Source organism: Ailuropoda melanoleuca, chromosome 16 (genome assembly GCF_002007445.2).
Source record: "Ailuropoda melanoleuca isolate Jingjing chromosome 16, ASM200744v2, whole genome shotgun sequence".
NCBI lineage: Eukaryota > Metazoa > Chordata > Mammalia > Carnivora > Ursidae > Ailuropoda > Ailuropoda melanoleuca.
In genome coordinates this window covers 89,784,598-89,810,140 of record NC_048233.1, presented here as the reverse complement: position 1 = coordinate 89,810,140, position 25,543 = coordinate 89,784,598, and the positions used below count along the sequence as shown (strand labels likewise).

Sequence of the window (25,543 nt, the reverse complement as noted above, 5' to 3'; positions counted from 1 at the left end):
GCGGGGCCTCCGTGGGACGTGGGGCCTCCGCGGGGCGCGGGGCCTCCGCGGGGCACGGGGCCTCCGCGGGGCACGGGGCCTCCGCGGGACATGGGGCCTCCGTGGGACGTGGGGCCTCCGCGGGGTGCAGGGCCGTGAGTTCCTGGTCGTGGCTGGCCTCGCTCACAGGGGACAGGGAGGTGCGGAAAGCCCCCAGCGGCACAGGGGGCCCACCCCCGGTCATCTTCTTCCGGGCAGCCTTCCTCAGAAGTTTCTGCAGACGCGCGTTGTCCTTCCCTGGCTTGGGCAGCAGGGGTGGTGGGGGTCCGGAGGGCCCCTGGGGGCAGAGGCCAGCCACGATGAGCATTGTTGCACCCTGGGGAGGAGAGGGACAGCCACCAGGTTAGCCCTCCTCACTGCCAGCACCCCTCCCGCGAGGGGCACGTGGTTCCCCCATGATGTGGGAGGACCTGAGGCCAAGGGGTCACCGCCCGACCATAAGAAGCCTGCTTCCTGAGCACTCGGCACCTGCCAGGCGCATCCCTAGCAAACCTGTCTGCGTCGGCAGCTCTGCGGGGCAGCTCCACCGCCAGCTGGCTTAGCAAGGAGCCCACAGAGGCCGAGTCAATCGCTGGGTGACGAACGAGGGTGCCACCCGGGTGCAGGGCCTGGGCCGTGAGACCCACGGGAGAGCTCCAAGGGGGAGGCACGCGCTGGGCCGGCGGCCCGCCAGGGCAGGAAGAGCGCCTGCCCGCAGACGCGTGAGGGGCGCCGCGCCGCCGCCGGTCCAACCACAGGCTCGTCCGCTGTGAGCCAGCCGTGAGGTCGGCGGCCAGAGGCTCAGGGAAGCTGAGGCTGGATCATCAGAGGTAGATTGGCTGGGAGGTGGGAGCAATTTTCGCTGAGCTACGCTAAATGGGATATTCCCACAGACATCCTGGCCGGGGTGGTCCTGGCCAAGCCGCCCGCCCTGGTTTCTGGGCGCCACGTGCTTGCAAGGACGTTGACAAATGGCGTCTGGGCCAAGCCAGGGGCCGGCCGGTTTGTGGGAGGAAGGAGGCCTGGAGCTGCTGCCCCGTGGGGACTAGCTCTGTCAGGCAGGAGCGGATCTGCCGGGGGGGGGGGGGGGAGGGGTCTGCCCAGGGCTCGCTCTTGGCTGTGCCTGCTTCTGGGGGCCCAGGACCCCAGGAACCGTGGGAACACTGAATCTGGCTCCGGGGCTGCCAGGCTAGCGGGCGAGCAGGTGATGGGCAGAGCTCCCTCCACCTTGGGTCCCCAAAGGCCCAGGGGCCCAGGGCCCAGTGTCGGGAAAGCAAGCTCCCAAGGTAGACACAGGGTTTCAGCGGCTAGAACAGGGAGGCTGCCCTGGAGGGAGGGGGGAGCGTAAGTAGGGTCAGGGTGGTGGCCGTTGGAGACAGGCTGGAGGCACAGAGGGCAGGACAGCGAGCCCCGCCCCAGACCCCAGCCTCATGCTTCCACCCCTGCCTGTGTTTCAGCTCACCTGAGATGACAGGTGCCTCTGGCAGCAGCCTCCACGCTCAAGGGGGAGAGTCCAGCCTGACGCCCACCCTGGCCCTGCCATGGAGCCGCTGCCATGGCCTCTTGGCCTGCCCGCACCCCTCTCTCATCCAGCGCAGTCCCACCTCTCCGTTCCTCCACCCCCTGACCTCTCTCCCCTCCCACTCTCTGACCCCCACTCTGCCTCTCATGGCGGGGGCAGGAAAGGGACGATCACTGGTGATTGATCCAAGGGGCCACCCCCGCAGAGGCCGAAGTTTCCCGAGGAAGGCCCAGGCTGGGCAGAGAGAGAGCACCTTCTGGGGAACCTCCAGGTCAAGAGACGGCGACTCCTGCAGCACGTTCTCAGGCCCTGCACCACCGCCCCCAACCCTGCTTGCAGCCTCCTCCTAGTGCAATAAAGCTCCGCGTGTGTCCCAAACGCTCGCTCTGTGTTCACTAATCGGGGAGCTGCAGGGAGCAGTGCCAGCCCAGTTGGAAAGTCCTCCCCACCCACCCTGGACAGTGGTAGCATCCAGGCTTCTGGCCTCCAGATTCAGACCCTCTGTCCTGTCCCATGGCCTTCCGCAGTGTTAGACTCTGGGATCAGAGGTATGTGGTGACTTAAGTTGGGCTGCACATGATGGGTGAGGTCCAGTCCTCCTCTTCCAGAACACCTGTGATGCTTCCCCTCTTGACTGACCTGATTAAAATTTATGGCGCTTGAAAGAGTGTGCATTTCTGGTCTTTGCCCCTAGACTGTGGCCCCCCTGAAAACATCACCCACCTTGGGGTTATCCCCCATCCTAGCACTTGGGAGATGCTCAGTGAAGATTTGGTGGATGGACAGATGTAGATGGTGGATGATGGGTGGGTGGAGATGGATGGATGGACGGATAGATGGATGGATGAATGGAAGGAAGGATGGGTGGAGGGATGGATGGATGGGTGGAAGTGTGGGTGAGTGGTGGGTGGAGGGATGATAGATGGGTGGGTAGATGGATGGATGGATGGATGATGGGTGAAGGGGTGGGTGAGTAGATGGGTGGAGGGATGATAGATGGGAGTGGTGGGTAGATAGATGGGTGAATGGATGGATGGGTGAGTATAAATAAAGATGGGTGGATGAATCTTGGGTAATGGATGGACAGGTAGGTAAAGAATGGATGGATGGGTACATGGGTGGATGTACAGAAGGTAGATGGACAGAAAAATCATTGTGAGGGCAGTAGATGGGAGAAGAGGTGGAGAGGGAGTCGGATCAGTGTGCGTGGCATGGACAGTGGGTGGCTGGGTGGCTGGGTAGGTGTGCTGGTGGATAGCTGGACGCTGGTCGGATGGACAGTGGGAGGGAGGAAGGAAGCTAGTGAATATGAGAATGGACGTATGGGAACAAATGTGTGGGTGAGTGACAGAGCAGACCAGAGTGAAGGGGGAGACACGCTGGGGGCCACGCTCCCAAGCCCTGGGCCCAGCTGCCTTCATGGTCCAGGGAATCCCTTTGAAGAGCAAGACTGCTGGACCTCTGGCGGTCTAGCCTGGCTCTGCTCTGAACGTCACAATCTGCCTGCCTCCCCGAGGATGGAGTATATATGGACAAGTCAGGCGTGGTAAAACTCCACGAAGCCAAGCCATCTCCTCTCACCCACGGCCCACCTCGGAGACTACATCCAGGGCCATGCTCTGCCCGCTGGGGGCACCTCCCGGGGACACACCTCTCTCTCCCTTCCTGCCCAGCTGGATGGGACGTCCGCCAAGGGCAGCAGGAGGGGTGGCCACACAAGGCCCATGGCTGGGCGCCAAGCTGGGACCAGAGTGGATGGCACGGTGGGGTGTGAGGTGGGTGGGGTGGATGGCGCCAGGCCGGCATCCAGCCACGCTGCCCTGACCCACCAGGACCCTCTCAGAATGCTCGGCACCTCAGCCCAGCCTCGGGGATGAGGACCCAGGGTTTGATTCCTCTGAGTACCGCTGACCCCTCTGCTGCCGTGATGTCAAGCCCCCACCTCTCAGAGGCTTCGGGTCAGGGCCTGTGCCCCCAAGGGTCCAGAGGATCCGAAGGGCCACTGCCCAAGGGGTACCTGGCTGGGGATGCTTAGGGCCCTCCATCGGCTGTCCTGCCTGCCTGCGAGCCCCATCCACTCCACTGCCCCCTGTCCCAGGCACCGGACGCCAGCCCCACACGCAGGATCAAACCAGCCATCTCCCGACGGTGCAGAGGCGCCCGCCGCGTGTGCGGTGGCAGGTGCTCAGGGCGGGGGAACGGTTGTCCCTGCTGTGCTGTGTCAGCAGCTTCTATCTGGGGCCTGGCAGAGCCCAAGCCCGTGGGGCTGGCACCAGCGTGGGCGCCCGGGACCCGCTCAAGGTCCCTTGGCCCCGCCACCCCCATCCATGCAAAATGGGACCAGAACCCAGCCTGAGGGGCACCCACTCTTCCTCCCCCAACCCCAGGGTCACCCCTGAAGAACTGGGGCCACGATGTTTGGGGGGCCTCCTCTCCCTCTCACAGCTTCCTCCCTGGTCTGTGGCCTCACTCAGCTTTTCTGGCTTCAGAAGCCCACCCCCCACCGTCCCTGAGCCGAGCTGTCCCCCGAAGCCAACCCCTTTCTGGGGTTGAGATCAGTCCTCCACCCCAACCAGGGCTGGGCCACCCCTATCTCCTGCCTCTGCCTCAGGTCCCCAGACCCCCTCTGGCCCCCAGGGCAGGCTCTGACCCTGCCCCTCTCCTCCCACCCCAGCAGGGCCAGGCCAGGTGGACTGGGGTGTGGATTACCTGCTGAAGGCTCTCGGAGGCCTGCGGCCTGTCCAGCAGTGCCGGCTCAATACTGTCCCGCCGACCACAGGCCTGCTGCCCCGAGGAGGAGGTCACGGACACCCAAAATAAAACCTGTGGGATTCCTGACCTCAGCGCCTGCTCTCTGGCTCAGCCCGTTCACGGGACAGCACCTGCCAGAGGCCGAGGCCACTGAGCGGGCAGCCACCCTCCTCTGCTGGCCGAGCAGGGCCACTGCAGGGCCCGTGGCATGCCCGTCTGCAGGGGCAGCTCCCAGGAGCCGGGCACCCGTGTCTGAGCAGGGCTAGGTGTGCACGGGGCTTCCCGGGCCAAACTCCAGCATGGCCTACAGACAGGCCAGATGTTTCTGAATGTGCTGTCCCCACGTGTGAGCCCACATCTGTCTGTGTGTTTATGTTGGGGGGGGTGTCCTCAGGTCTCTGCAAGCAGAGCTAGAAGAGCCAGCCTGAGAAGGCACACGTGGGGAGGGGGCAGTCGCGACGGGCCCCCAGGAGCCGCTCAGGGGCCTTCCCTGGAGGGGACGCCTCAGGTGGTCCCACTGGGAGGAGTCGGCCAAGGGTCAGCAGCATGTTTCCCTCCAAGCCCTTGCCCATCCGAAGACCTGGACAGGTGGAGGGAACAGCATTCAGACAGGATGCAGCTCCGGCCTCAGGGCAGTGGGCGGGAGGGTCCCTGCGTCCCCTCGCTGTGTGGCTGTGGGCATGTCTCTCCTGTCTTGGGTCCCGGTGGCCTTATCTCCAACCTGGAGGGATTGAACGAGGTGCCAATGGAAGCCTTCCAGGAGCCTCGGAGGACCCAGAGCCAGCACGGAGCCACGTGGAGCTGGGGCTGGGGCGTGAGTCTCCTGACGGTCAGGCTGTCGTCCCTGACTCGAAGCCTCCAGACGGCAGGCGTCTGCGTCTCCCAGGGCTCACCCCTGTCCCACGTGCTGGCCCACCAGCTGTTGCCCTGGACCAAGATGTCCCACGGACCCCACCGTCGGTGCTCGGGTCTGGAAGGGGGTGCCCGGCGGCCCCGACCCCTCTCCGTGTCTCGGTTTCCCTAATCTGAGGGTCAAGCAAGGGGACCATCAGAGGCCCGGGCGAGATGCTGCCACCTGGAGTCCCGTGGACAGAAGGGCCCAGCTGCACTGGCATAGGGCAGAGCGAGCTGTGAGCCGCACACAGAGCCCGGCCACGGAGCAGGGGAGGCCCCAGCTCCCGGGCTGATGGCAGAAGTGTGGCCCTGGCCTTGGGGCGGGCCAGCCACTGGGGGCAATGTGGACCCTCCACCATCGAGATCCTGCTTGGGCTGGCACTTCCCTGGCCTGTTTTTCTCTTGTGACCCAGGCCTGGTCACTAAGCTGGGCTCTGACGTGACAGACTCCTGGCTGAGGACCCGCAGAGCCCTCCACTCCCTGGGGGCTCTGGGACCTCGGGCCACGTGCCGTTACTGCGGAGGCAGGTGCACCGGTGGCGAAGGACTTGCGCCCCAGACACTACGGACAGAGGGCGGCTGGGCTGGGGGAGTCGGGGCCCCAGGCTGGGGACCCCACAGCAACCGGCCCAGGGAGCGCCTTGGGCTGCACCCCCCGGGCCACCCAGTCCGTCCTGTCCGCCCTCCTCAGCCCGTCAGGAATGTGCCCGCTGTGGGGGGGAGGAGCGGGGGGGGGGTAAAAATAGAAGCTGACACTTCCTTGTCTCCTTCTGCAGACACGTCCCCCCATCCTCACCTCCTTGGGCCTCCTCCTCGGCTGTTCCTATACTTGGTAAGGGGCCTGCATGGGCACAGCCCCTTCCTGCCTGCCCCACACGCCGGGCCACCCAGGCCCTGGCCAATGGGCTGCCAGGCAAGATCGAATGTCACTATAACATGAGGACGTGAGCTGAGCGGGCAGTGCCTGAGCCCGTCCTGTCCACAGGGAGCTCCAGCCCTTCTCTCCAGACTCAGCCACAGGTCGGTATGGCCCAGGGCTGGGCAGGGCCGGCCTGACATTCGAGGCACATCTGGGGTCCCGGGGTGCTGAGGGTCCAGGACGCCAAGCTTCCACATGTCTCCGCTCTGAGCATGGCAGCTTGGAGAACCCACAGAGCCACCCAGGGTCCCAAGGGTGTTGGCATAGAGGGAGATGCTCTGCGATGAGAACATGGGGAAGCCGTTCCAAACCACAGCCTGGCAGCTGGGGAAGCCCGAGGAGGCAGGTGGGGGCTCCCTGGAGGGAAGCGGGGCACAGGGCTGGGGAGGTGCAGGTGTAGAGATGAAGAGCCCAAGAAGGCCACTGCCCACAGCTCCGAGGGCCACCCGGTGCAGGTCCTGGCTCACCCCCGGGGCCATTTGGGCCTTTCTGTGGGGCTCCAGTAAGCTCAGGGGCTGAGGCCTGCTCCCCTCAGAAGCTGGGGGCTCTTGGCCTCAAGCGGTCATTGCCTCCAACCCTACCATTTGTAGAGACAAACACGAGGGGTCTTGTATAGTTCACCCCAGGAGCGGTTCCATGAGGAGAGGTGGGGGGGGTGGGGCTCGGGGACAGCTCCCAGAGGTCAAGGACAGGAGCGAACAGGGCCAGGCCAGGGGCGGAGTGGGGACCTGGGATCCATCCGGCTGCTCTGGACGTATCCCACCTCTGCCCACGGAGGAGGAGCACATGTGCCCCAGAGGTCCCGCTCATGCCCCTTGCTGTCCCGCCCTCCCCACTCCTCTTGCGTGCCCTTGGCCATCGTGGGGGTACCCGGGCAAGGAGACTCTGCAGGGTAGAATGGGGGCCGAGGCTGTGAGGGGTGATGCAGCCAGGGGCCCACAGGCAGGGCCTCCCCCCACCCCCCCATCTTGCTCCCCTCCCCCGGGAAGGAGTGAGGGTGGGTGTGTGTCTCCAAGGAGCTCTGACCTCAGGCGCTATTTTCACTCTACCCCCCCCCCCCACTCCATGCTGAGGGCAGAGCACGAAATGGACGACTGACTTCCTTCCCAGCTGTCGAAATGCTGTCCCCTGCCCTCCGGCACACCCCACCCTGGCCCCTCCCCGACAGACAGCGAGCTGGGGGGACGGAGCCCCCCTGTGGGGTGGTCTTTGGGGCTCCATTGGGCAGAGGGGAGGGATCCTGGAGAAGCCTCAGCTTCCCCCGGGTCAGTGAGGCCTTGCTGCCCCAACGCGCGAGGAAGGGGCTTCCAGGCACTCTGCCTGGTGCCCCCTTGGACTCCAGCCCAGAAGGCAGGAGAGCAAGATGCAGGAGCTCAGGCGGGCCTGGGACACCTGCGGGGGCCAGAGCCGGTGGCCGCCCTCACAGCCCCCCTCCCTGCGTCTTGGGTTTCTGGGCAGATGTGTCGTGGCTAATTTGGGTGCCTCTTTCTGGACGCCTCAGCTGCCACTGGCTTCTTAAAAATAACCAGCCCTGGGCTCAGGCCACCACCTCCCCCTCTTGAGGCCGCTGACAGGTGTAGGGCCCCACCCAGGCCCTCGCTGACCCGCCCACCCTGGAGAGCGGGGGGGGGGGGGGGGGGGGGGGGGGGGGGGCCCCCCGCTGGGCCCACCAGGAGGCTGAGGCCCCCCGCTGCACACAGGCAGGAGGCTCTAACTTAAGGGGCACCAGAGTCCTCTTTCAGGGAAGAGCCGTGTCTTGGCCGGGGTGCGGGGAGCAGAGATCTGTGGGTTAATTTTGCATGGAGCTTAAACTGCTCTGGGAATGCGAACATTCTTGCCGGGGGCTTCAGAAAGCTGTTCGCACCTTAGCGTGGGCCGTCCACGCATCTTTAGATGGCGAGCTTGTGTTTTTCTTCTGCGGAGCTCCCTGGGGTGGGGGCCGCAGTGATTGTCTCCCACTACGCTGTGATCTGTTGTCATGAACTCTGTGTTTGAAGCCCCGGGCCAACGTTCGGATGCAGCTGCTCTGAGGGTCCCCAGGCCCCGGGCCTCCTCCGGCATGTGCGGTGGCCAGCTCACGGAGCCAGGGTCCCCGAGCACTGGCCTGGCGCCGGCCACACCTGCACACGTGTGGCTGGGCCTGGGCAGAGAGCTTCCCTGCAGACGTTGACAAATTCAAGAGCGTCCACGGGGCCTGGGAAAGCAGGCTGACGGGGGCCAGCCAGATGGGGCTGTCCACTCAGTTCCCACTCAGGGCCCCGGGCTGGGGGAAGCACAGAGAAACAGCCCAGACCCCGGCCCCAGGAGCTTGGGGCCCAGTCTGCTCTGTGAGGGGGCGGGGGTGGGGGGAGACAAGGAGAATGGCTCACGCACCCTCGTGACTTTGGGAGAGAGGACTGCACAGGGGCTATAGGGGGTGCCCAGGGCACCCCAGTAGGAGACTGTGGGGTCCCCGCAGGAAAACATCAGTTGGAGAAGGGAGCTCTGGGCTCACACCAGGAGGGATTGTCAGGGGGACGGTGAGGCACGAAGACCCAGGAAGGTTCAGTGCACCTCACTGGGGGAGCGGGGCTCTGTCATCTAGGAGCTCCCGGGGAAGCCCCCAACCACCTCGGCCCAAAGGCAGAGACCATCGAGAAGGGGGTTTTGAGCCACACCAGCAGGACTTGTCTGCTGTCCAAAGCAGCGTGGACAAGCACGGTCCTCGGGGAATGCTAGAGAGAGGATGTCTGCCCTGGGTGGGGGTGGACGCCACGACCTTCCAACATCCCGTCCGGCCCTGGGATTCCGAGCTCCAGGCTGGAGCCAGGCCAGGAAGGGGGGCGGGGTGGGATCAGAGTCCGGGGAGGAGGGCTGGGGGGCGGGGGTTGAGGAGGAGGCCCGCCCAAGGCCGGAGAGCTGGCCTCCACCCTGTCCTTGGATGTCCCCTCACACCCCCAGCCCTAGGAGCCCAACGCTCACCCCTTCCAGCACTTCTAGACCAAGGTCGTTCTGACTCTGGTCCTGTTCCTTCCCCCACAGAGACAGCCCCACCACCATGTCGGACGAGGAAGTGTGAGTACCAGTCCCAGCAGCCACCTGCCCTGCACGGGCCCCCTGGACCTGGGCTATGTGCGGAGGTCAGAGGACCGACGGCTCTTAGCAGACACTTGGTGAAAGCCCAGCTTACCTGTTCTCTCTCTCTCTCTCTCTCTCTCTCTCTCTCTATTCCTGCCCGTCCCCCACCCTCGGCCCCCAACAGTGAACAGGTCGAGGGTAAGTGTCAAACGATTCTCCCTCTGCATCCACCCCCACTGGACAAGTGACATGTGGACAGGCCCGTCCAACTGTTGACAGCACACTTCTCCTTGGGAACCCCTGGTGGGAAGCCCGAGCTTTGCCACGTTGGCCGTGGTGGGCGCTAGACCCACCGTCTCTGAACACGGGCTCCCCACTCCCACCCCCGCACCTGGGGCCCCCTCTTCCTCCCAGGACACATCCCGAGACATGGTCCCATCTGAACCCAGCTCCTGTACGCCCAGCCTGCCCTGCAGAGCTGTCCAGGGCCACGTCCAGGCTGGGACCTCGAGGGCTGGCAGCGCCACCACACTCTCCCAGGGGGACCTGGGTGTCTAGACGCAGGCACCTCGTCCCCCACCCCAGCAGGATTCCAAAGGTGTCCAGAGCCCAAGGCCCCTTAGACCCCATCCTCGGTGGTTCGGGGTGGGGCAGCTGGCTCCCGGGGCCGCCTACTAACACGGCTCCCGTGTTCTATCCCCTTGCAGAGCAGTACGAGGAAGAAGGTAATCCTGGCGGCCCCGCACACTCCCCACCCTGACCCAGGCCGCCCTGCTTTGCTCAGGACACAGCCTCACCCCCACTGGGCTTCTCGGGCTCCTGGAGCCCATTTGTCGGTTAACTGCCTGTCCTCCTCATTGTTAATGACCGCTTGCTGTCACTGCTCATCTCCCACGTCTTCATCCACTAACAGACACACACTCATTAATCGTTCATTAATACCCACCCTGGTAGTGCCGTGTGGACAGAGCTGACCTGTGTTTTATGACTCACCCTCACTAATACCAAGGCCCGGGTTGGGTGGACCGTGCTGCTCTCTCCCTCTCTCTGTCTCTGTGCCCCCGCGTCTCTCTGCTTCCCCACCTTGGGGCCATAACCCCAGGCTCATCTAGAGACCATTCCCTCGCGTGGCCTGGCGGCTGCGGAGCCTTCTGGTCGTGCCCGGGGAAGGTGAGGGGTGCAGGGGAGCCGCCGCACCTGGGAACCGCGCGGAGAGGCGGTTCTCAAGCCCGGGTGGGAGCTCCTCGGAAACCCCTGGCAGGCTCTCACCAGGCAGGGCTCAGCTGTGAGGCGCACTGGGTGCTATGTTTTGAAAATATTTTGAAAACACTTGGCTACCCTAACAACGTGAGCAAAACATTTCTTTTTGCGCTGAAAAGGTGGAAAGACTCATTTCTGAGTGGGCTACGTGGTCCTGGGAGCCGCGGGCAGGAAGGTCCCCTGCCCCCATTCCCTCCAAGACCCTCAGTGTCCACGTCACCTTGGACATGCACAGAGACCATGTCACCCGCCCGGACTTTCCCGGGCTTTTCTTACCACAGTGGATTTCATCCCCTGTCCTCACTTTCGTCACCCGCAGAGCAGGACTTGGCTAGAGCCTCCCGCAAAGACACCCCCATGCTGGGGCAGGCAGGCAGGTGGCGGGGTCCCAAGGCCCATGGGGGGGGGCCTAGGCCCCAAGAAGGGAGCAATAGCCCAGAGCCCCGGGGTCTCAGAGGTGGTCACAGGACAGAGGCACGGTTTAGGCCCAGGGCTCCAGGGCTCGCCACCTCCAGCTCAGAGTGCCAGCTGACCCTTCTCCTGGGGGCTGGCCTCCTTCCCCACCACCCCGGGGACACCCCTAAATGACAGTCCTTGTTTCCTCTCTCCCTCCCGCTCCCGTTGCTCCCGCCTCAGAGGAAGCCCAGGAGGAAGGTAAGCGGGGTCCAGGACCCCGGCCCCCACAAGTACCCTCAGTCCTTCTGTGCCCGCCAGCGTGCCCAAGGACATGCAGTGTGCTCTTGGCCTGACCTCTCCTCTCTCCTCCCGCTGCCTGCCACCCGGTTCCCTCCATTTGCAGAAGTCCATGAACCAGGTATGAGGACACAGGACTTCTGGTCCCCATGTGGGGCCCAGAGTCTGGCTGGAGCCCACGCCGGGGGGGGGGGCGACAGGGAGGCAGTGCGGTGCCAGCCAGCAAAGGACTCCCACATGTGGCCCTAACATCACCCACTAACCATGGCCAATGCTTGACCAGAGTGGGGTGGTCCCCAAGAGCTAGGCACTCCCCGACTCAGGCTGGGCTGCAGATGGGGCTCATGCCCCCAGCATAGGGACACCGGGTCGGTGGCGGGACTGCTGGACGGGCCTGGCCTCAGTGGCCCTGAAGCTATGCCTCTGGCCCAGGCTGGGGAGCTGAGAGCCCACGGCCGAATCTGACCCCTTGAGCTGGTCAGGGCCCCAGGCCAGAGGGCTTGTGAGCACAGGGTGATGGAGGAACAGCCCATCAGCCCCGGCAGGGACATTCCCCAGCCATCGCCCCACCCCGACCTGCCCTGGGGCCCCTCCTTGGGACCCAGGGGGACAATGAGAGGGTCGGGAGCCTATGCTTGGATCAGTGGTCAGAGCAGCTGAAGCTGGTGCCCACGTCTGTGTGCCCTCGGAGGCCAGGACAAGAAGGGCAGTGGGGGCAGGAAGTGGGGTGCCCTCTGGGCCTGCTTCCCTGGGCGGTGGGCCCCGTCCTGCCGGCTCCTACGCCCACTTCCCAGGCTGCAGCCAGAGCCCGTCAGCCCCTGCCAGTCCCTGCTGGGGGTGGACAGGCGGGGACCCCAGTGCCCCTCACAGATCCACCCTTGAGCCCTGGCTCCCCATCAGGTCAGCGAGGCAGGGACAGGATTTGGGGGGGGCGATGCCCACCAACACTGACCGTGTCTCACTGGCTTCCCGCATGCTCCCTGCCCCTTGTCCTCCGCCACTGACCCTCCTGAATGTCGACGGGTGTTTCCATTAACCTCGGATCCTTCCTCCTCTGACCTCTTGTTCTGTGGCCCTCCCTCCCCCATGAAGTCCATGAACCAGGTATGTGCCATGACTTCAGTCCCGTGTGGGTGCCCGTGCACACGAGTGACCGCGTGTGAGTGTGAGTGGGAGCCCAGGCCCCAGCAGGAGCAAGAGGGGCGTGTAACCTACTCACAGTGTGGTCCCGCTCAGGCCCCGCTGCCTCTGCCCCTCTCGCCGCCCCTGCCTCAGCCTCTGCCCCGGCTCACGGCTGATTTTCTCTCTCCCCCACCCCATGGTGCTGTTCCTGCAGAGGAGGTCCAAGAAGGTACGCCCCTGCCCCTGCACGCATCCCGCACACCTCCCCTCTCCCTCGCTCCCTGCCTGACTCCAGCCACTTTCCCATGGGCTGGGGACACAGTGGGAAAGGTTGGGCCTGGGTGCAGGCTTCCTCCTGGAGCCCCGGCACACACCATTCGGGGGTGTGGGGATGAGACCCTTCAGGGGCCACCAGCAGGAAGGTGGGGGCGGCCAGCCCCTAGACTGAGTGCAGAGCGCATGGTCCGAGAGGGTGCTGGCCTTGGGAGGAGGGTGCTGAGGTCCACTAGGACCCTCTGGACCACAAAGGGTCAGGTGGAGAAGAGCAGAGGAGGAGAGACAGGACGGGCGCCTCCACCCTGCCCTGGATAGCGCGTCACAGAGGGGGAGTCAGGAGGGGTGAGGTTGAAGGGAGGGTGGAGGGCCAAGTGGGGTGAAGCAGAAAGTCAGGCTGAGGCCCGAGGCAGGACGGCAGCGACCTGGAACAGCCAGGGGCCTTTCGTGCAAAGGAGCAATCTGTCAGGTCCCGCATCCCACCCACCACCTGGGCCACAGCCAGACACACCCCGGTGGGAGGAGGCCCCTGGGTGGGCCGTGCCTGGGTGGAGGCAGGGGAGATGCAGGTTCGAGTCAGGGGCCCGAGTCAGGGAGCTCTCCTTCGCCCCTCCACTCAGTGGGGCCACGGGGGCCTCCAGGCTGGGCTGAACCGTGAGCACAACCCTGAGAGTGTGTTCCCTTCCCTGGCCCCAGAGAGGCCGCCTGCACGGTGGAGGGGCGTGCTGGCCCTGGCGTGGGGCGGCAGACGCCCGGCCGTGCAGGTAGAGGCGTCCGGGGGCTGCAGGCCTGTAGGGACACACGGTCAGCAGGCACCCTGGAAGCCACCCCGAGGCCGAGAGTCAGGCAGACAGGAGGGGGCTGCCAGGCTGCCCCCCGCTAGCCACTGCTGTACGAGCTCTGCTGCCTGGCCCTTCCCCCGCCGGCTCTCGGCCTGCCCCACAACCCCCCTGCACCCGGGGGCCACTCCAGCTAGGCCCCTAGAGAAGGCGAGCACACCTCGGGGGCACCCGTCTGCCCCTCCAAGCCTTCCTTCTGCCCCTCTGTCAGGTTCCTTCTCCCAAAGCACCCCCTTTTCTGGCTCCGTTTCCCCAAGTTCACAGCCCCCCCCCCAAGGTGCGGGGAGAGAGTGACATTAAGCCCAGGTGCTAAATGGCCGAGGTGCTGTCTGTGGGCATGTGGCGGGCTCCTGAGCTCCCGGTGGCACAAGGGGGACACACCGAGTGCACGTGCAGCTAGCCCCCCATCCCCCGGCCTGGGCTGCCATGGGCAGAGGAGGGAGGGCAGGAGAGCAAACATAAGCTCTCAGCCAAGCCTCCTTGGGTTCAGCTAGGCCAAGAGCCCGGAGCAGAGACCAAGGGATAAGGGCAAGACCCTGCTCGGCTGTGCGGACCCCAGGCTGTGACCTGGCCAGGCAGGAACTCCCCAAAGCCTGGGGGTGGGGGTGATCAGAGGAAGCAGCCCCACATATGGGCAGCCAGGCCCATGCAGACAGGTGGGGGCTCGTCCCAGGTCTGGAGGCCCACCTGGACGGCCCCACAGCAGGCCCCAGGAGGTAACAGAGGGAGAGCTGGGGAGTCCCATCCAGCCTCAGGAAGAGAAGCCTCTTAAGGTTCTGAGGGAGGTCAGGAATCCCTTCACCCTGGGGAGCGATCCAGCCTGGGCCCCACGGCCCGCTGTGGGGGGCTCGACCTGAGGGCTCACCTCGGGCCCTTTGCTTTGGGCTGGGACTAGCAAGGCTTCCACGGCCTCAGGCACCAAAGGCCTTCATCACCCTGGTTGTTCCAGACCCACCGGCTTACCCACCGAAACCCAGGAGTCCGGCCCCACGGACCACACACGCCAGCTCCAAGGCTGCAATGTTAGGGAGGGTCTCCGCTTTCCAGGGTGGGCTCTGGCAGCCCCCTGTGGAAACTCTCAAGGCAGCCAGCTCCTCCGCCCAGTCCCCACACAGCAGGGCACTGACGGGGTCCAGGCCAGGGCATACCCAGGGAAGAGGGGTCCAGGTGCTGCCCCTGGCTGGCGCGGCCCCCATGGCCCACTCCCGCGGCCGCCGCTAGTGCCCCCACAGCCCGCTGGCTCCTCTCCTGTGGTGTGCGTCTGCCCGCTGAAGGAGCAGAGGGAGGACGAGGAAGCCGAGGGCAGCGGGTCTGCCGGCTTCAGCACTTCCAGGCTGTGCTGGACGGACCCTGAGACGGAGAGGAGCCGCTGGTTCTCCACCCCCCCTCGCCCACCTGTCTGTCCTCCTCTTCTCTTTTCCCGGGGTCGGGCCTGGCTGTCCCGCAGGGCGTCCGCCACGGGGCTCTGCGGCCCAGGCCTGGCACGTGCTGCCCCACTCCCCAGCTTCTGCCCCACACAGAAGTGGGGTAGTCAGTGAGGACTGGCCGGCAGACCAGGGGCCTGGACAGGGGCTGCATCCTCCCCTCCCCCCTCGGCCCCCATTTCTGTCCCGTCCCGTCAGACTACCTTCCTTCCTCCTTTCTCCTGCCCTGCCTGGCCCCTGAGGACTCTGTGGCTCTGGGTCCCAATCCCTCCTTCCTCCCGCATTCCCCCTCCTGGGCCACGTCCTGGTGCATGCACCCTGAGCTTTGCTCCTGGGACCCTACAGGGACCTTCTCTTACTGCTGGCAGGACAGGAGCATGGCTGGTAGGCTCAGCTAGAGAGGGAGAAGCAAGTGGGCGTCCAGGCAGGAGCCCCCAACCCCCAGGCGTGGGCGCCCCCAGGGGCCTGTGGGCAGGAGCGGGCCACCCCACACCCCACTCACTGGGTTTCTCTTCCTTCTCTCCATGCCGGCGCCGTGGTGGCCAGAGGAGAAGCCAAGACCCAGGTGAGTGTGGTCCCAGGGCAGGGCCGGATGCCGAGGGGTGGGGGCAGGGGGAGGCCTGGAGGACAAGGACCAAGGTCACCTGGGAAACTGGGGTCCCATGGAAGACAGCGCGTTTGCACTCTGTGGGGGATGAACCCCAAACCCCTGAGATAAAGTGGCCGCATCTTTGCACCTTGATTCGGTGTTTAAAGCTCTAGGAGTCTGACGAAGGCCCCTGATGAAAATGGGATATTTGGGGCAGCTGGTGCCCTCCCCCAACAGGTGGGGAGCGGAGTTCACCTGGGTGCTTCTTCCCCAGCAAGGAGCAGAGATGAACTCTGGGGGTCCAGGGGGTGTGTCTGTGTCCTGGCTGTCCAGTGTGGGCAAGGAGGACTCCCTGCAGGAGGAGGCAGGGAGCCCAGGAAGGACGGGGGGCAGGGGGCTGGGGAGACGGGACAGAGAGAGGGGGACACCGTGGAGCTCCCTCCCGGGATCCCTGGTCCCCGCGACTCCTGGCCTGCCGTGGGGTCCCCCCAAGCCCTGGTGGAGAGGCAGCCCTGAGAAGCAGTGGAGGGAGGGTCTTGTCCCCGTGGCCCCTTCAGAACAGAGCCGTCAGGGGACCTGCCATCTTTCCCTGCCCTGCGGCCTCTGGTGAGCCATTGCCCTCAGCTGGAGGGTCTTTCCCTCATTTTAACCACTTGTGAGCATTTCAGAGATTTTGTTTTTTAAACCAATGACTCCAACTTTTCTGCGTCCTACGAGCACATTCAGGAGCGCAATGCGTGGCTCACCCGCCTGGTCCCGTTCCATGTCCCGCTTGCGCTCTGCCCTGCGGGGCCGGACCTGCAGCGCACACCCAGCAGCGTGCCGGGGCTGTGCTCCCGCGTGGGGCGCCCTCGGGGGTCCGTGGGCACCGCGGCGTGTCGGGGGCTCGGCCAGCACGCTTCCATCCCCTGCACTTTATTTTTCAGCAATTTAAAATAACGCTGCTGGGTCCCAGATATTTTCTAGTTTTAAAAAAATGTTTGTGTTTTCATTATGAAAATAAAACACCTCATTAAAGAAAATTTGGAAAATACGTAAAAGTCCAATGAAGAAAAAAGAAATCGTCTATAACTCCCCCAGCCCGCCAGCCAGACTGCGGGAAGGTGCACGGAGGGAATAAAAGCCTTGCTTCTTCCTCCTCTTGCCGTGCGTAGGGCTCGGAAAAAAAGATTTAAGCTCTGAGCTGTTTTTCAAACATCGTACTGTCCATACAACCTTCAATTCTGCTTTTTTAAAATTTAGCACTATTCATAAGTATTTTTCCGTGTTTTTACATAGTCTTCTTAAATATTTTGAATGGCCACATAATATTCCATCATTTGGACAAACCATAAGTTTTCTAACCGTCCCTCTTCTGCGGGACATTAAGGCTTTCCCCAATATTTTACTATCATAAATAATGCTGGGTGGAAAGCATTTTCCGTCTTTCGGGTTATTTCCCTAGGCCTCATTCCCAGAACTGGAATTACTGGGTCAAAGAGTATGAACGGTCTTCAGGCTTTTGACGTTCGCTGCCAAATTGTTTTCCACGGGGGCCGTGCCAGCGCGGGCTCTGCCGTGGACGTGAGCGGGTCTGCCCCGCGCCGCCGCCACGCCCGGGGACACTGATGGATGAGGGGGGCCTCTCAGGGCCGCTTTTGTTTGCACGCCTCCGATGGCTCCAGGAGCGCCGTCCTGCGCGCTTGCTAACTGGCCGCCTCTCTTCCCTAGACTTGGCAGCACGCGCCTCCTGACCATTTATCTAACGGCAGAGACGTCTCCACGTGTTCTCAGCCATCGGTTTGCACAAGGATATAAGTCTTCTCTGTGCTTGCTGAAAATATTTTTCTAGTCTGGGTTGGGGTTTTTTTTCCCCTTTCAATTTTTGCTTTTTTTTTTTTCCACATACATAAGTTTTTCATTTGCGTGGAGTCGTCTGGCTATCTTTCCCCTAGCGGGACCTTCTGGTGCTTCTGAGCTTAGGAAAGCCTCTCCCGTTCCAGCATTTGGGTCCATACTCAGTTCCTCGTTCTTCTGTGGCTTGTTTTGAAAAACCGTGTTGTTGTTTTAACTCTTTGCTCCATCTGGAATGCACGGGGGCCGGGCCCTGGGCAGACAGCGGGTTACAGCCAGCTGGATCCGGGGGTCTCATTTCTCCCCCAAACTGCTTTCTGCCCAGCCCCCTTCCTTTCGCTCCCCAGAAAGAAAGATTCAAGAGGGGTCAGAGACCTGCAAAGGGTCATGACAGCCATTCCTGACCACCGGCCAACACCCCTTGGGGGCCTGCAGTAACCAGTCTGCCTCTGGCCTGCCCTAGCTGCATTTCTTTATTTGTTTGAGAAAGAAAGCGAGAGTGCCCTTCCTGGACAGGCTGGGGTGAAGCAGCCCTTTCGATGTCCAGATGTTGCCAAAACAGAGGGACATCGAGAGACTGAAACATCCTCAAAAGGGTCAGGCCACTCTGGGGACGGTGGGTTATACATCTGACCAGAGTAAGGTTCAGGCGGTGTGGCCTCAGCTGGGTGCACGGGCGAGAGGGCTGGAGGGCCAGTCCCCTGGTAGGGTCTCCACCTGCCCTGCTCACGAGACTCTCTCTTCTTCAGACTCACTGCTCCTAAGATCCCGGAAGGGGAGAAAGTAGACTTTGATGTAAGTTTATGGGACCTGGGACCCGGATCAACATGGCCTCCACCCTCCAACCCCTAGCCTTCAGTCTCCAGACCTGTGAAGGTCATCTGCTCTCAAGCAGCCAGAGCTAGTGCTTTCCGGCTGCAGGCAATTAATTTGTTTCTGGACCAGAGGAAACTCCCACATATCAGACATCTGTCTTCCCTCTTTTCCCACCCACGCATCCATCCATCATCCATCCAGCCAGCCATCCACCTATCTATCCACCCATCCATCCATCATCCATCCATCATCCATCCACCCATCTATCTACCATCCAATATCCATCATCCAACCAACCACCTGTCCATCCATCCGCCTATCCATCCATCCATCCATCCATCCATCCATGCATCCATCCATCCATGCATCCATCCATCTACCCACCATCCATCCATCCATCCATCCATGCATCCATCTATCCACCCACCATCCATCTATCCATCAACCATCCATCATCCACCCATTCTCCCGTCCATCTATTTAACTATCTCATTCACCAGTCTCCTCTCTGTCTGGCCCATGCAGAAGATCGCTGGGAATGACCAGAGAGCCAAGTCAGAGCCAGTCCAACCCGGGGTGCTGATGACCTCAGGGCTGTGCAGGGCCTGGACTCACCCACAGGGAGGGAACCCTTACTACCCTGGAGTTAAGGTATCAGGCAGCCTCTGGCCCCCAGGAAGGCAGCAGCCATGGGGACATGGTGAGGGCAAAAGGTCCCTTGCCACACTCGGCTTTCATGGCGGCCAGAGGAGCCAGGGCGTCCCTGCTGGAGCACAGGAAGGGAGCGCCTGCCGCACGGTGGGCCAGGCAGGATGAGGTTGGAGAGAAGGGACGTCTCCCGCCCGCAGGACATCCAGAAGAAGCGCCAGAACAAGGACCTCATGGAGCTACAGGCTCTCATCGACAGCCACTTTGAAGCGCGGAAGAAGGAGGAAGAGGAGCTGATTGCCCTCAAGGAGCGGATTGTGAGTCCCGCAGTTCCAGGTGGGGGTGGGGGTGCCAGGCGCCCCGGGGGGCCTGGGGAGGGGCCTGGGCCGACCTGCTCCTCCGGCCGCAGGAGAAGCGCCGTGCAGAGAGGGCCGAGCAGCAGAGAATCCGCGCCGAGAAGGAAAGGGAGCGTCAGAACAGACTGGCGGTGAGGCCCGGGTCCCTCTCCCTCCGCAGACCCCAAACCTGTGACCGCAGAAAGGTTCCTTGTCCTCCTCCCGAGCGTCCCCCTGACACTGTCAGGGTCCGGAGACACTAGCTAAGCTGCCCACGTCCCGCGGAACTTGCAGAAAGCGCTAAGCCCAGGGTGGGGCCTTGAAGCCGGCCCGGTGGGGGGACAGCTGGTCTGGCCCAGCACTGAGGCCTTGGGGACGGGGTCCCCGCAGGAAGAGAAAGCCCGCAGGGAGGAGGAGGATGCCAAGAGGAGAGCAGAGGATGACTTGAAGAAGAAGAAGGCCCTGTCCTCCATGGGCGCCAATTACAGCAGCTACCTGGCCAAGGTGAGCACGGGCCTCCGCCTGCACCCCAGCCACTGCCAGGGAGCCGTGCGACGCTCCCTCCTGAGGCCAGGCCCCCCTGCCCTGTCCCCTCAGGCCGACCAGAAGAGAGGCAAGAAGCAGACTGCCCGGGAGATGAAGAAGAAGGTTCTGGCAGAGAGACGCAAGCCGCTCAACATTGACCACCTCAGCGAGGACAAGCTGAGGTAGGGCCGGCTGTCACGACCCTGGGGCAGCGGCTGGCGCATCCCGAGCCCGCCAGCCTCGGAGGTTCCCGGGAGCCCCTGGGCTTGCCCTCCGTGATGGCCGGAGGGGGACAGCGGGTGGCCTGGGCCCCAGGGCTTACCCAGCCAAGCCGCACCTTTGGCACTTTCCCAGGGACAAGGCCAAGGAGCTCTGGGAGACCCTCTACCAACTGGAGATGGACAAGTTCGAGTTTGGGGAGAAACTGAAGCGCCAGAAATACGATGTGAGTGCAGCCACTCTGCAGCTCGGGCCCCACGGGCTCAGCCGCCCCCTGCATCCCCACAGCCTTGCGCCCTGAGAAGCCCAGGCTGGCCATCCCTGTGGACCCTGGCTGGGGCCACGCTCCTGCCAGGGACTGTGGCTGGGGTGCCCTCTGAGCCCGCCTCAATGCCCCAGGCAATCGGCCCTGCTCCGAGGGCCGCAAGAGAGAGCAGAGGGCTCAGCGGCCTCGGGGTCCAGTTTCCGAGTCGCCTGGGACTTGCAGAAAGCCCACCCCGGGTAGCAGTAGGTTTCTTGGGCACGGGGGTAGCCTCCCTCACAGCCTTCTCTGCAAAGCCAGTCCCAGCCGTGCCCGCCAGAGACATCTGCTTCCTCAGAGCCCCTGGGGGGCCCAGGCTGGGTCCCTGAACTGTCACCTCGTCGGGTCAGAGCAGGCAGAAGGGCGTCTCGCGCCCCCCCCCAGCAGCTGGGAAAGGGGTCTGGGACTGAGTCATCTGGGGGGTGGCTGCCCAGAGTTGCCCGGGAGGGGCTCACAACCAGAACAACAGTCCTGTGCAGTTACCGTCCCCTCGGAAGCCATTCGGGCCCTGGGGAGAGGGTGCCGTCCTGGCAACCAACATGCTCCGTGCAAACCCAGACACCTCCAGCTTCCCCATCGGAGGCACGGTCCCCGGCCTCAGTGTCCTCCAGGGTCCCTGGTGGGAGACAGTTCACCCTGGAGGGGCGTCTCCCATGGCGGTCCCTACAGGCCACCATGATAGAGGGTGTCCAGTGCCTGGTGACTCCTGCCTCCTCAGGAGCTGTGCCCTGGGGCAATTCACCTGGTCCTTCTGCGCCTCAGTTTGCTCACCTCCACCCGGAAGAGCACCACTGTAGCGGCCCTGAGGCTGCCTCCTGGAGGACATGCATCCCTGAGCCTCCACAGCGTCCAGGCTCGGGGACAGCCCTGCCCTCTCCTGATGGTCTCCTGGGAGGGTTGGCTTGCAGAAGTGGGCGTCCCCTGCACACAGCCCCACTCTGGGTCCATGGGGCTGAGTCAGAGACCCACTGCCTCCTGACACGTGTGCACGGCCCATGGTGGGTCCCTGGGGGGCTGGAAGGGCCATGAGGGCCCGGGCCTAGGCTAGCCCAGCACACAGCAAGGCCCCAAAGCCTCAGCCACCTGCCCAGCCCCCTAACCGTCTTGGTCTTTCTAGATCATGAACATGCGGGCCAGAGTGGAGATGCTGGCCAAGTTGTAAGTAGCCAGAGTCCCCCATGGACCAGGCTCGTGGTGTGCAATGCACGGTGAGCCTCTCGCATGGCAAAGCCGGTTCGTTGCGGATGGCGGCGGCGGGCACGGAGATGATGGAGGCCGGCCTCCCGCCCCCACCTCCTCCCCACCCCCTGCAGCCGTGGCTTGGGAGGCTGACCTGCTGTCCTTGCTGGCAGGTGGGGGAAGGGCCTTGCCTTCCCCTGAGCCTCTCCTCCGGGCGGTCAGGAGGAGGGAGCCGTTGGGCAAAAGAGCCAGTGGGCCACAGGGCTGGCCACTCAGTAGCCACCAGAGTCAGGGGCTCTGCCAACCTCACCTCCCTCCCCGTGCCCCCGCCCCACATCCGGCCGCAGCCCACAGGTAAGTGGCCAGCTCCGGAGCTGCTGTGTGTCTTGGCCCGGGTCTGCAGTGCAGGCCACCAAAAGTAAGTCAGAGGCAAGAGTCTCAAGGGCCAAGGGCCGGTGTCTTCCGCCCGGTGGAGCCAGGACACAGTAAGGGAGCGAGCGGTGCCAGTGTGGCCACGGGGCTCGGCTGAAGAAGGGCACGCTGGCCGCAACCGGCCTGGCCCTGCTCCGACCTGCCGGGTAAGTCACCTGTGTTGTTCACAGATTACCAACCTCAGGAGCCGCATCGATCAGGCCCAGAAGCAGTGAGTAGCCCTCCTGCCCGGTGCTCTGGGCCAGGCGTGTTGCCCCACAGGGCTGGCCGCCGCTGCCCAACCCCAGGCCCAGCGATTTCGGCCAGTCCTGGGGCAGCCGACCCTTGGCAGAGCAGTAACAAGCCTAACCAGCGGCCACGGGAGTCCGCACGTCTAGGCCCTGCACCCCCAGACCTGCAGCCTCCTTCAGATCCCTCCTCACCCTAGAGCCTAGGAGGAGGCCGACCGTGGGGAGGGTCAGCCATGGGCCCTGGGGACATGGCGGTCCTGGGCCACCTTCCCAGCAGCCCGGCAAAGGCAGACAGGGCTCCTGGACTTCCCAGCACGGTGCTCCCTCAGAGGGGAGCTGGCACGGGCCATCAGAAGCCCAGGCTTTGTCACGGGTCTTCCTGCAGCCTTGGCGGAGCCTCTGGCTCCTCGGGACCGTGAACCTTCTGTCCGTAAGGTGACCTCGGGGTCTGCGGCACCCCTGAGCACAGCTGCTGGGCAAGGCCTGGAGAAGCCCGCCCGTTGCTCGCCCCCGAGGGCCTGTGCTCCGCGGCCACCTGCCCTGGGCTGCTGCCTCTCAGCCTGGCTGCTGAGCTGGTTCCCAGCCCACACAGTGCAGTGTCCCCAGGACTGCTTCCACGGGGGTTTCCCTCCCTCCTCCACTGGCCCCTGCCCCCTTGCCGCTCCCGGGGCTGGGCTCCTCCACCCCGGGGGCCCGGTGAAGGTGACGCCCTCCTCCCTGGGGTCTTTTGGGTGCGGCTGATGCGGGCCTTGTGAGAGCCCTTCCGTGTGTGTGCATGAGTGTGCATGAGTGTGCGCATGTGTGTAAGGGTTCTCGGGCTGACCCCTGCAGGACATGGGCCATGGGCACGGCCACCGGTGCCAGGGCTTCTCCCAAAGCCAGCCTTGGGAACTGCAAGGACTTCTCCAGCCAGAAGTCATCCCAAAGGGTCGGCTTCTGGGCCCCACACACCCTGTTCCCACCCATGGCACCCTGACCCAGCACCCAGCCCCCTCCTGGCTCCCTGGTGTGCAAAGGGCCTCAGACAGACAGGGAAGGCTCTAAGGACGGCCACCCTACAGGGTGCTGACCTCCTACCCAGCTCCCCCCTCTGTTGTCAGCTCTAACAACTGACTGAAGGGCCGGGGCAGAGGCCTCCCAGGCCCCGCGTCTACCAGGCCTGGCTTGCAGGCCCAGAGTCAGGGACTGAGGTTGCTGACTGTCCAGAGCCTCTCCTACCCCAGGAGGCGATGAGCTGAGAGGCTCTGTCCAGGCCACAAGAACTAGGACGATGAGAGCCGTCTGCATAGACAGCTTCCGTAGCAGGCCTGGGGTCTGCCCGAGGTGGTGCCCCGGAGCCCAAGCTCCTGGCAGGGATTGGGGGGTGTCCTGTGCTAGCTGGTGCCTCCCCTAACCACACTAACTGTCCCAGCACAAGGTGCCCAGGCCCAGCCAGGCCAGGTACAGGTGAGTCGCCGGTGCTTAGAATGTGTGCCCGGGGCTTCGAGGCCAGACTGGGCACTTCACCCTGATAGCGGCCTGAGCAGGCAGAGCTGTCAGGGTGTCAGACCGCTCATGGGCGGGTCTGTGGGGGGCTGAAGAGGGGCTGAGCCGGGGGCCCAGACACCCAGCCGCTGAAGATCACCTTGCTTCCCTCTGCAGTAGCAAGAAGGCCGGAGCCCCGGCCAAGGGCAAAGTCGGAGGGCGCTGGAAGTGAAGCAGCCGCAGAGGTCCCCAGAGGCAGAGACCCTTGGCCCGTGCAGCCCGCCCCCGAGCACCCCCCGTGTCTCTGTCCTGGCCGCCCCCATCGCCCGGGGTCTGTGAATAAAGCTGGCAGACTCCCCTCCGCCAAGTGTGTGCTGACTCTTGGACGGGGGCGCTGGGGGTGCGGACAGGAGGAGGGGGCCGAGCAGACAGGAAGGGAGGACAGAAGCACAGGTCGGGGCCCGAGGGACACTGGGAGCTCCCTTTAGGGGTCAGGGCACGTGGCCCCATGGGGTCTGGGACTCCCCACCCGGCTCTGCCAGTGGCTTCCACATCTGCCCCCACTCCCCTGCAAGCCCCGGGGACCCTCAGTTCCCCACCGCAGCCGGGGTCTTTGCCCCCCGTGAGCAGCCCCCCACTGCCGAGTCTGCTCTGAAGCCAGCTTGGGCTAGAAGAGCTTTGCGTTTGGAGGGCCTGGGGGAGGGGAGCGGGAACACACTGGGAGACCTTACACGCGTCCCCCAGAAATGTGGGGGCAGAAGCAGGGTCCAGAACAAGGGGGCGCACACAGCCTGAGGGGCCTCTCGCCCCCAGAGGAAAGGAGCAGGAAAGCACGTGTCCAGAGAGCAGACTCAGCAAACACAGACCGTTCTTTCTATATTATAAGAGAACACAGTGCACAACTGTGTAATAAATTTGAAAATCCTGACCAAACAGAATTATGGAAAATATAAATCACAAAAATTGGATGAAGACGTGGAGCCTTGCACAGCGGAGTACTCAGGGAGGAAGCTTTCAGAGTCCGGAGCCGCCCCTCCGGAGAGGCTCTGCAGAGTGGAGGGGAGGATGGAGCGGCCCGTTGGTCTGCCATGGGTGGCGGGACCCCAAGAACAAGGGCGAGCCCCCAGAGAGCACGTGCACACGTGTGCCCACCCCAACACACATCCCGCGTGGGGGCACACCCCCTACCTACGCCTCCAATTCACCAGCACACACTTGCCCCCCACCGACGTACACCCCCAGCTCCACACGCCACACCTGTATGCAGACACACTAATCACTAATGGCCAGTGAGCTTTGCTGCAGTAATGCAAAGGTGAACACCTTAACAGAGCAGCGGGTGGAGTCCACGGAGCCCGTGTCACCATCCCCCCGCACCCACCACCACGTTCTGAGGGGCTGCCCTGGGGAGCCGGTCAGCACAGGATCAGGAGGGCCAGCCCCCACGCCCGAGTCACCCCCCCACCCCCAAGTCACTCGCCGGCCACAGGGAACGCAAACAAGTCTGGGGTCTGAGTGGGAGGTTTTAAAGCACATCTCAGGGGCTGGCAGGCCGGGAGGACCAGAGTGATGGGGCGGATTTGGACCAGACAGTCAGGCGGGAGAGAGGGGCCTCGGGGGAAGGCCGCTCCTGCAGACGGGGAGCACGTGTGACGCTTTCCAGGAGCTGCATCGACCAGACCCGAGCCCATGGCCAGCACTCTGCGGCCACCACCCACCCTGTGGCGGGTAACTTATTAGCATGTGTTTAGAAATGTGAACACACCTGGGGAGGCTGGGCTCTGCTGAGCAGCAGGAGACGCTGGGGCCTGAAGGGGGCGGCTGGTAAAGCCTGGGGAGGGACCCCAAATGCGAATGTGAAGCATCTAATTCAAGAAATTGGAAAATGAGCCACAAACCAAAAGCAAGGGGAAGAGAAGCATGGGGATGATGAGGAAAGGGAAGATAATGGGAATTCCAAGTGACTGCACAGCCCAAGGGCCAAAACTGGGCTCTGCAAAAGGGCTGGTGACATGGGCCCGCATCGGCCTCACGGGCCAGCGGGAGGGAGGAGGTCCAGATGAGGGGATTACGATAAGTCCCCGAACAAAACAACAGCTGTGACAGAGGCAGGGCTCCTGGGGCGAGCACGTCAGAAACCACTTCCGGACGGTGTTCTTGAAAACCGTGTAAAATGGCCAGTTTCCAGGGGAAATCGGAC

General features: G+C 63.7%; 2 protein-coding genes across 11 annotated transcripts in view; both read left to right on the top strand.

Annotated features, from left to right (window-relative positions):
* Positions 1-2,205, top strand: part of LSP1 (lymphocyte specific protein 1) — a 36,846-nt gene extending 34,641 nt beyond the window's left edge. For all 6 annotated transcript variants that reach the window (XM_034646387.1, XM_034646383.1, XM_034646382.1 and 3 more), the window contains one exon: positions 1,476-2,205. The gene's annotated coding sequence lies outside the window, so the exon portion shown is untranslated. The remainder of the gene's footprint in view (positions 1-1,475) is intronic.
* Positions 2,206-6,080: 3,875 nt separating this feature from the next.
* On the top strand, positions 6,081-23,697 carry TNNT3 (troponin T3, fast skeletal type). 5 transcript variants are annotated; one of them, XM_019800582.2, is made up of 17 exons: positions 6,081-6,205; positions 9,126-9,158; positions 9,346-9,359; positions 9,869-9,886; positions 11,058-11,075; positions 11,221-11,235; positions 12,207-12,218; positions 12,451-12,465; positions 15,319-15,337; positions 17,944-17,989; positions 18,859-18,975; positions 19,068-19,145; positions 19,384-19,497; positions 19,591-19,700; positions 19,873-19,963; positions 21,820-21,860; positions 23,521-23,697. In XM_019800582.2, the coding sequence occupies exons 2-17, from the start codon at positions 9,142-9,144 to the stop codon at positions 23,573-23,575; spliced, it is 780 nt and encodes a 259-aa protein (XP_019656141.1). In that variant the 5' UTR covers positions 6,081-6,205; positions 9,126-9,141; the 3' UTR covers positions 23,576-23,697. The 5 variants fall into 5 exon arrangements, with proteins under 5 accessions (XP_019656141.1, XP_019656144.1, XP_019656142.1 ...); XM_019800583.2 differs by lacking the exon at positions 12,207-12,218 and having other exon boundaries at positions 6,082-6,205; XM_019800585.2 differs by lacking the exons at positions 12,207-12,218; positions 12,451-12,465.
* The last annotated feature ends 1,846 nt before the right edge of the window (positions 23,698-25,543 follow it).

Bases quoted from the DNA above. Each gene is read 5' to 3' on its own strand.
- TNNT3 (XM_019800582.2), top strand. The intron at 19,146-19,383 runs GTGAGGCCCGGG...GGGTCCCCGCAG, and splicing joins AGCGTCAGAACAGACTGGCG to GAAGAGAAAGCCCGCAGGGA. The intron at 19,701-19,872 runs GTAGGGCCGGCT...GCACTTTCCCAG, and splicing joins CTCAGCGAGGACAAGCTGAG to GGACAAGGCCAAGGAGCTCT.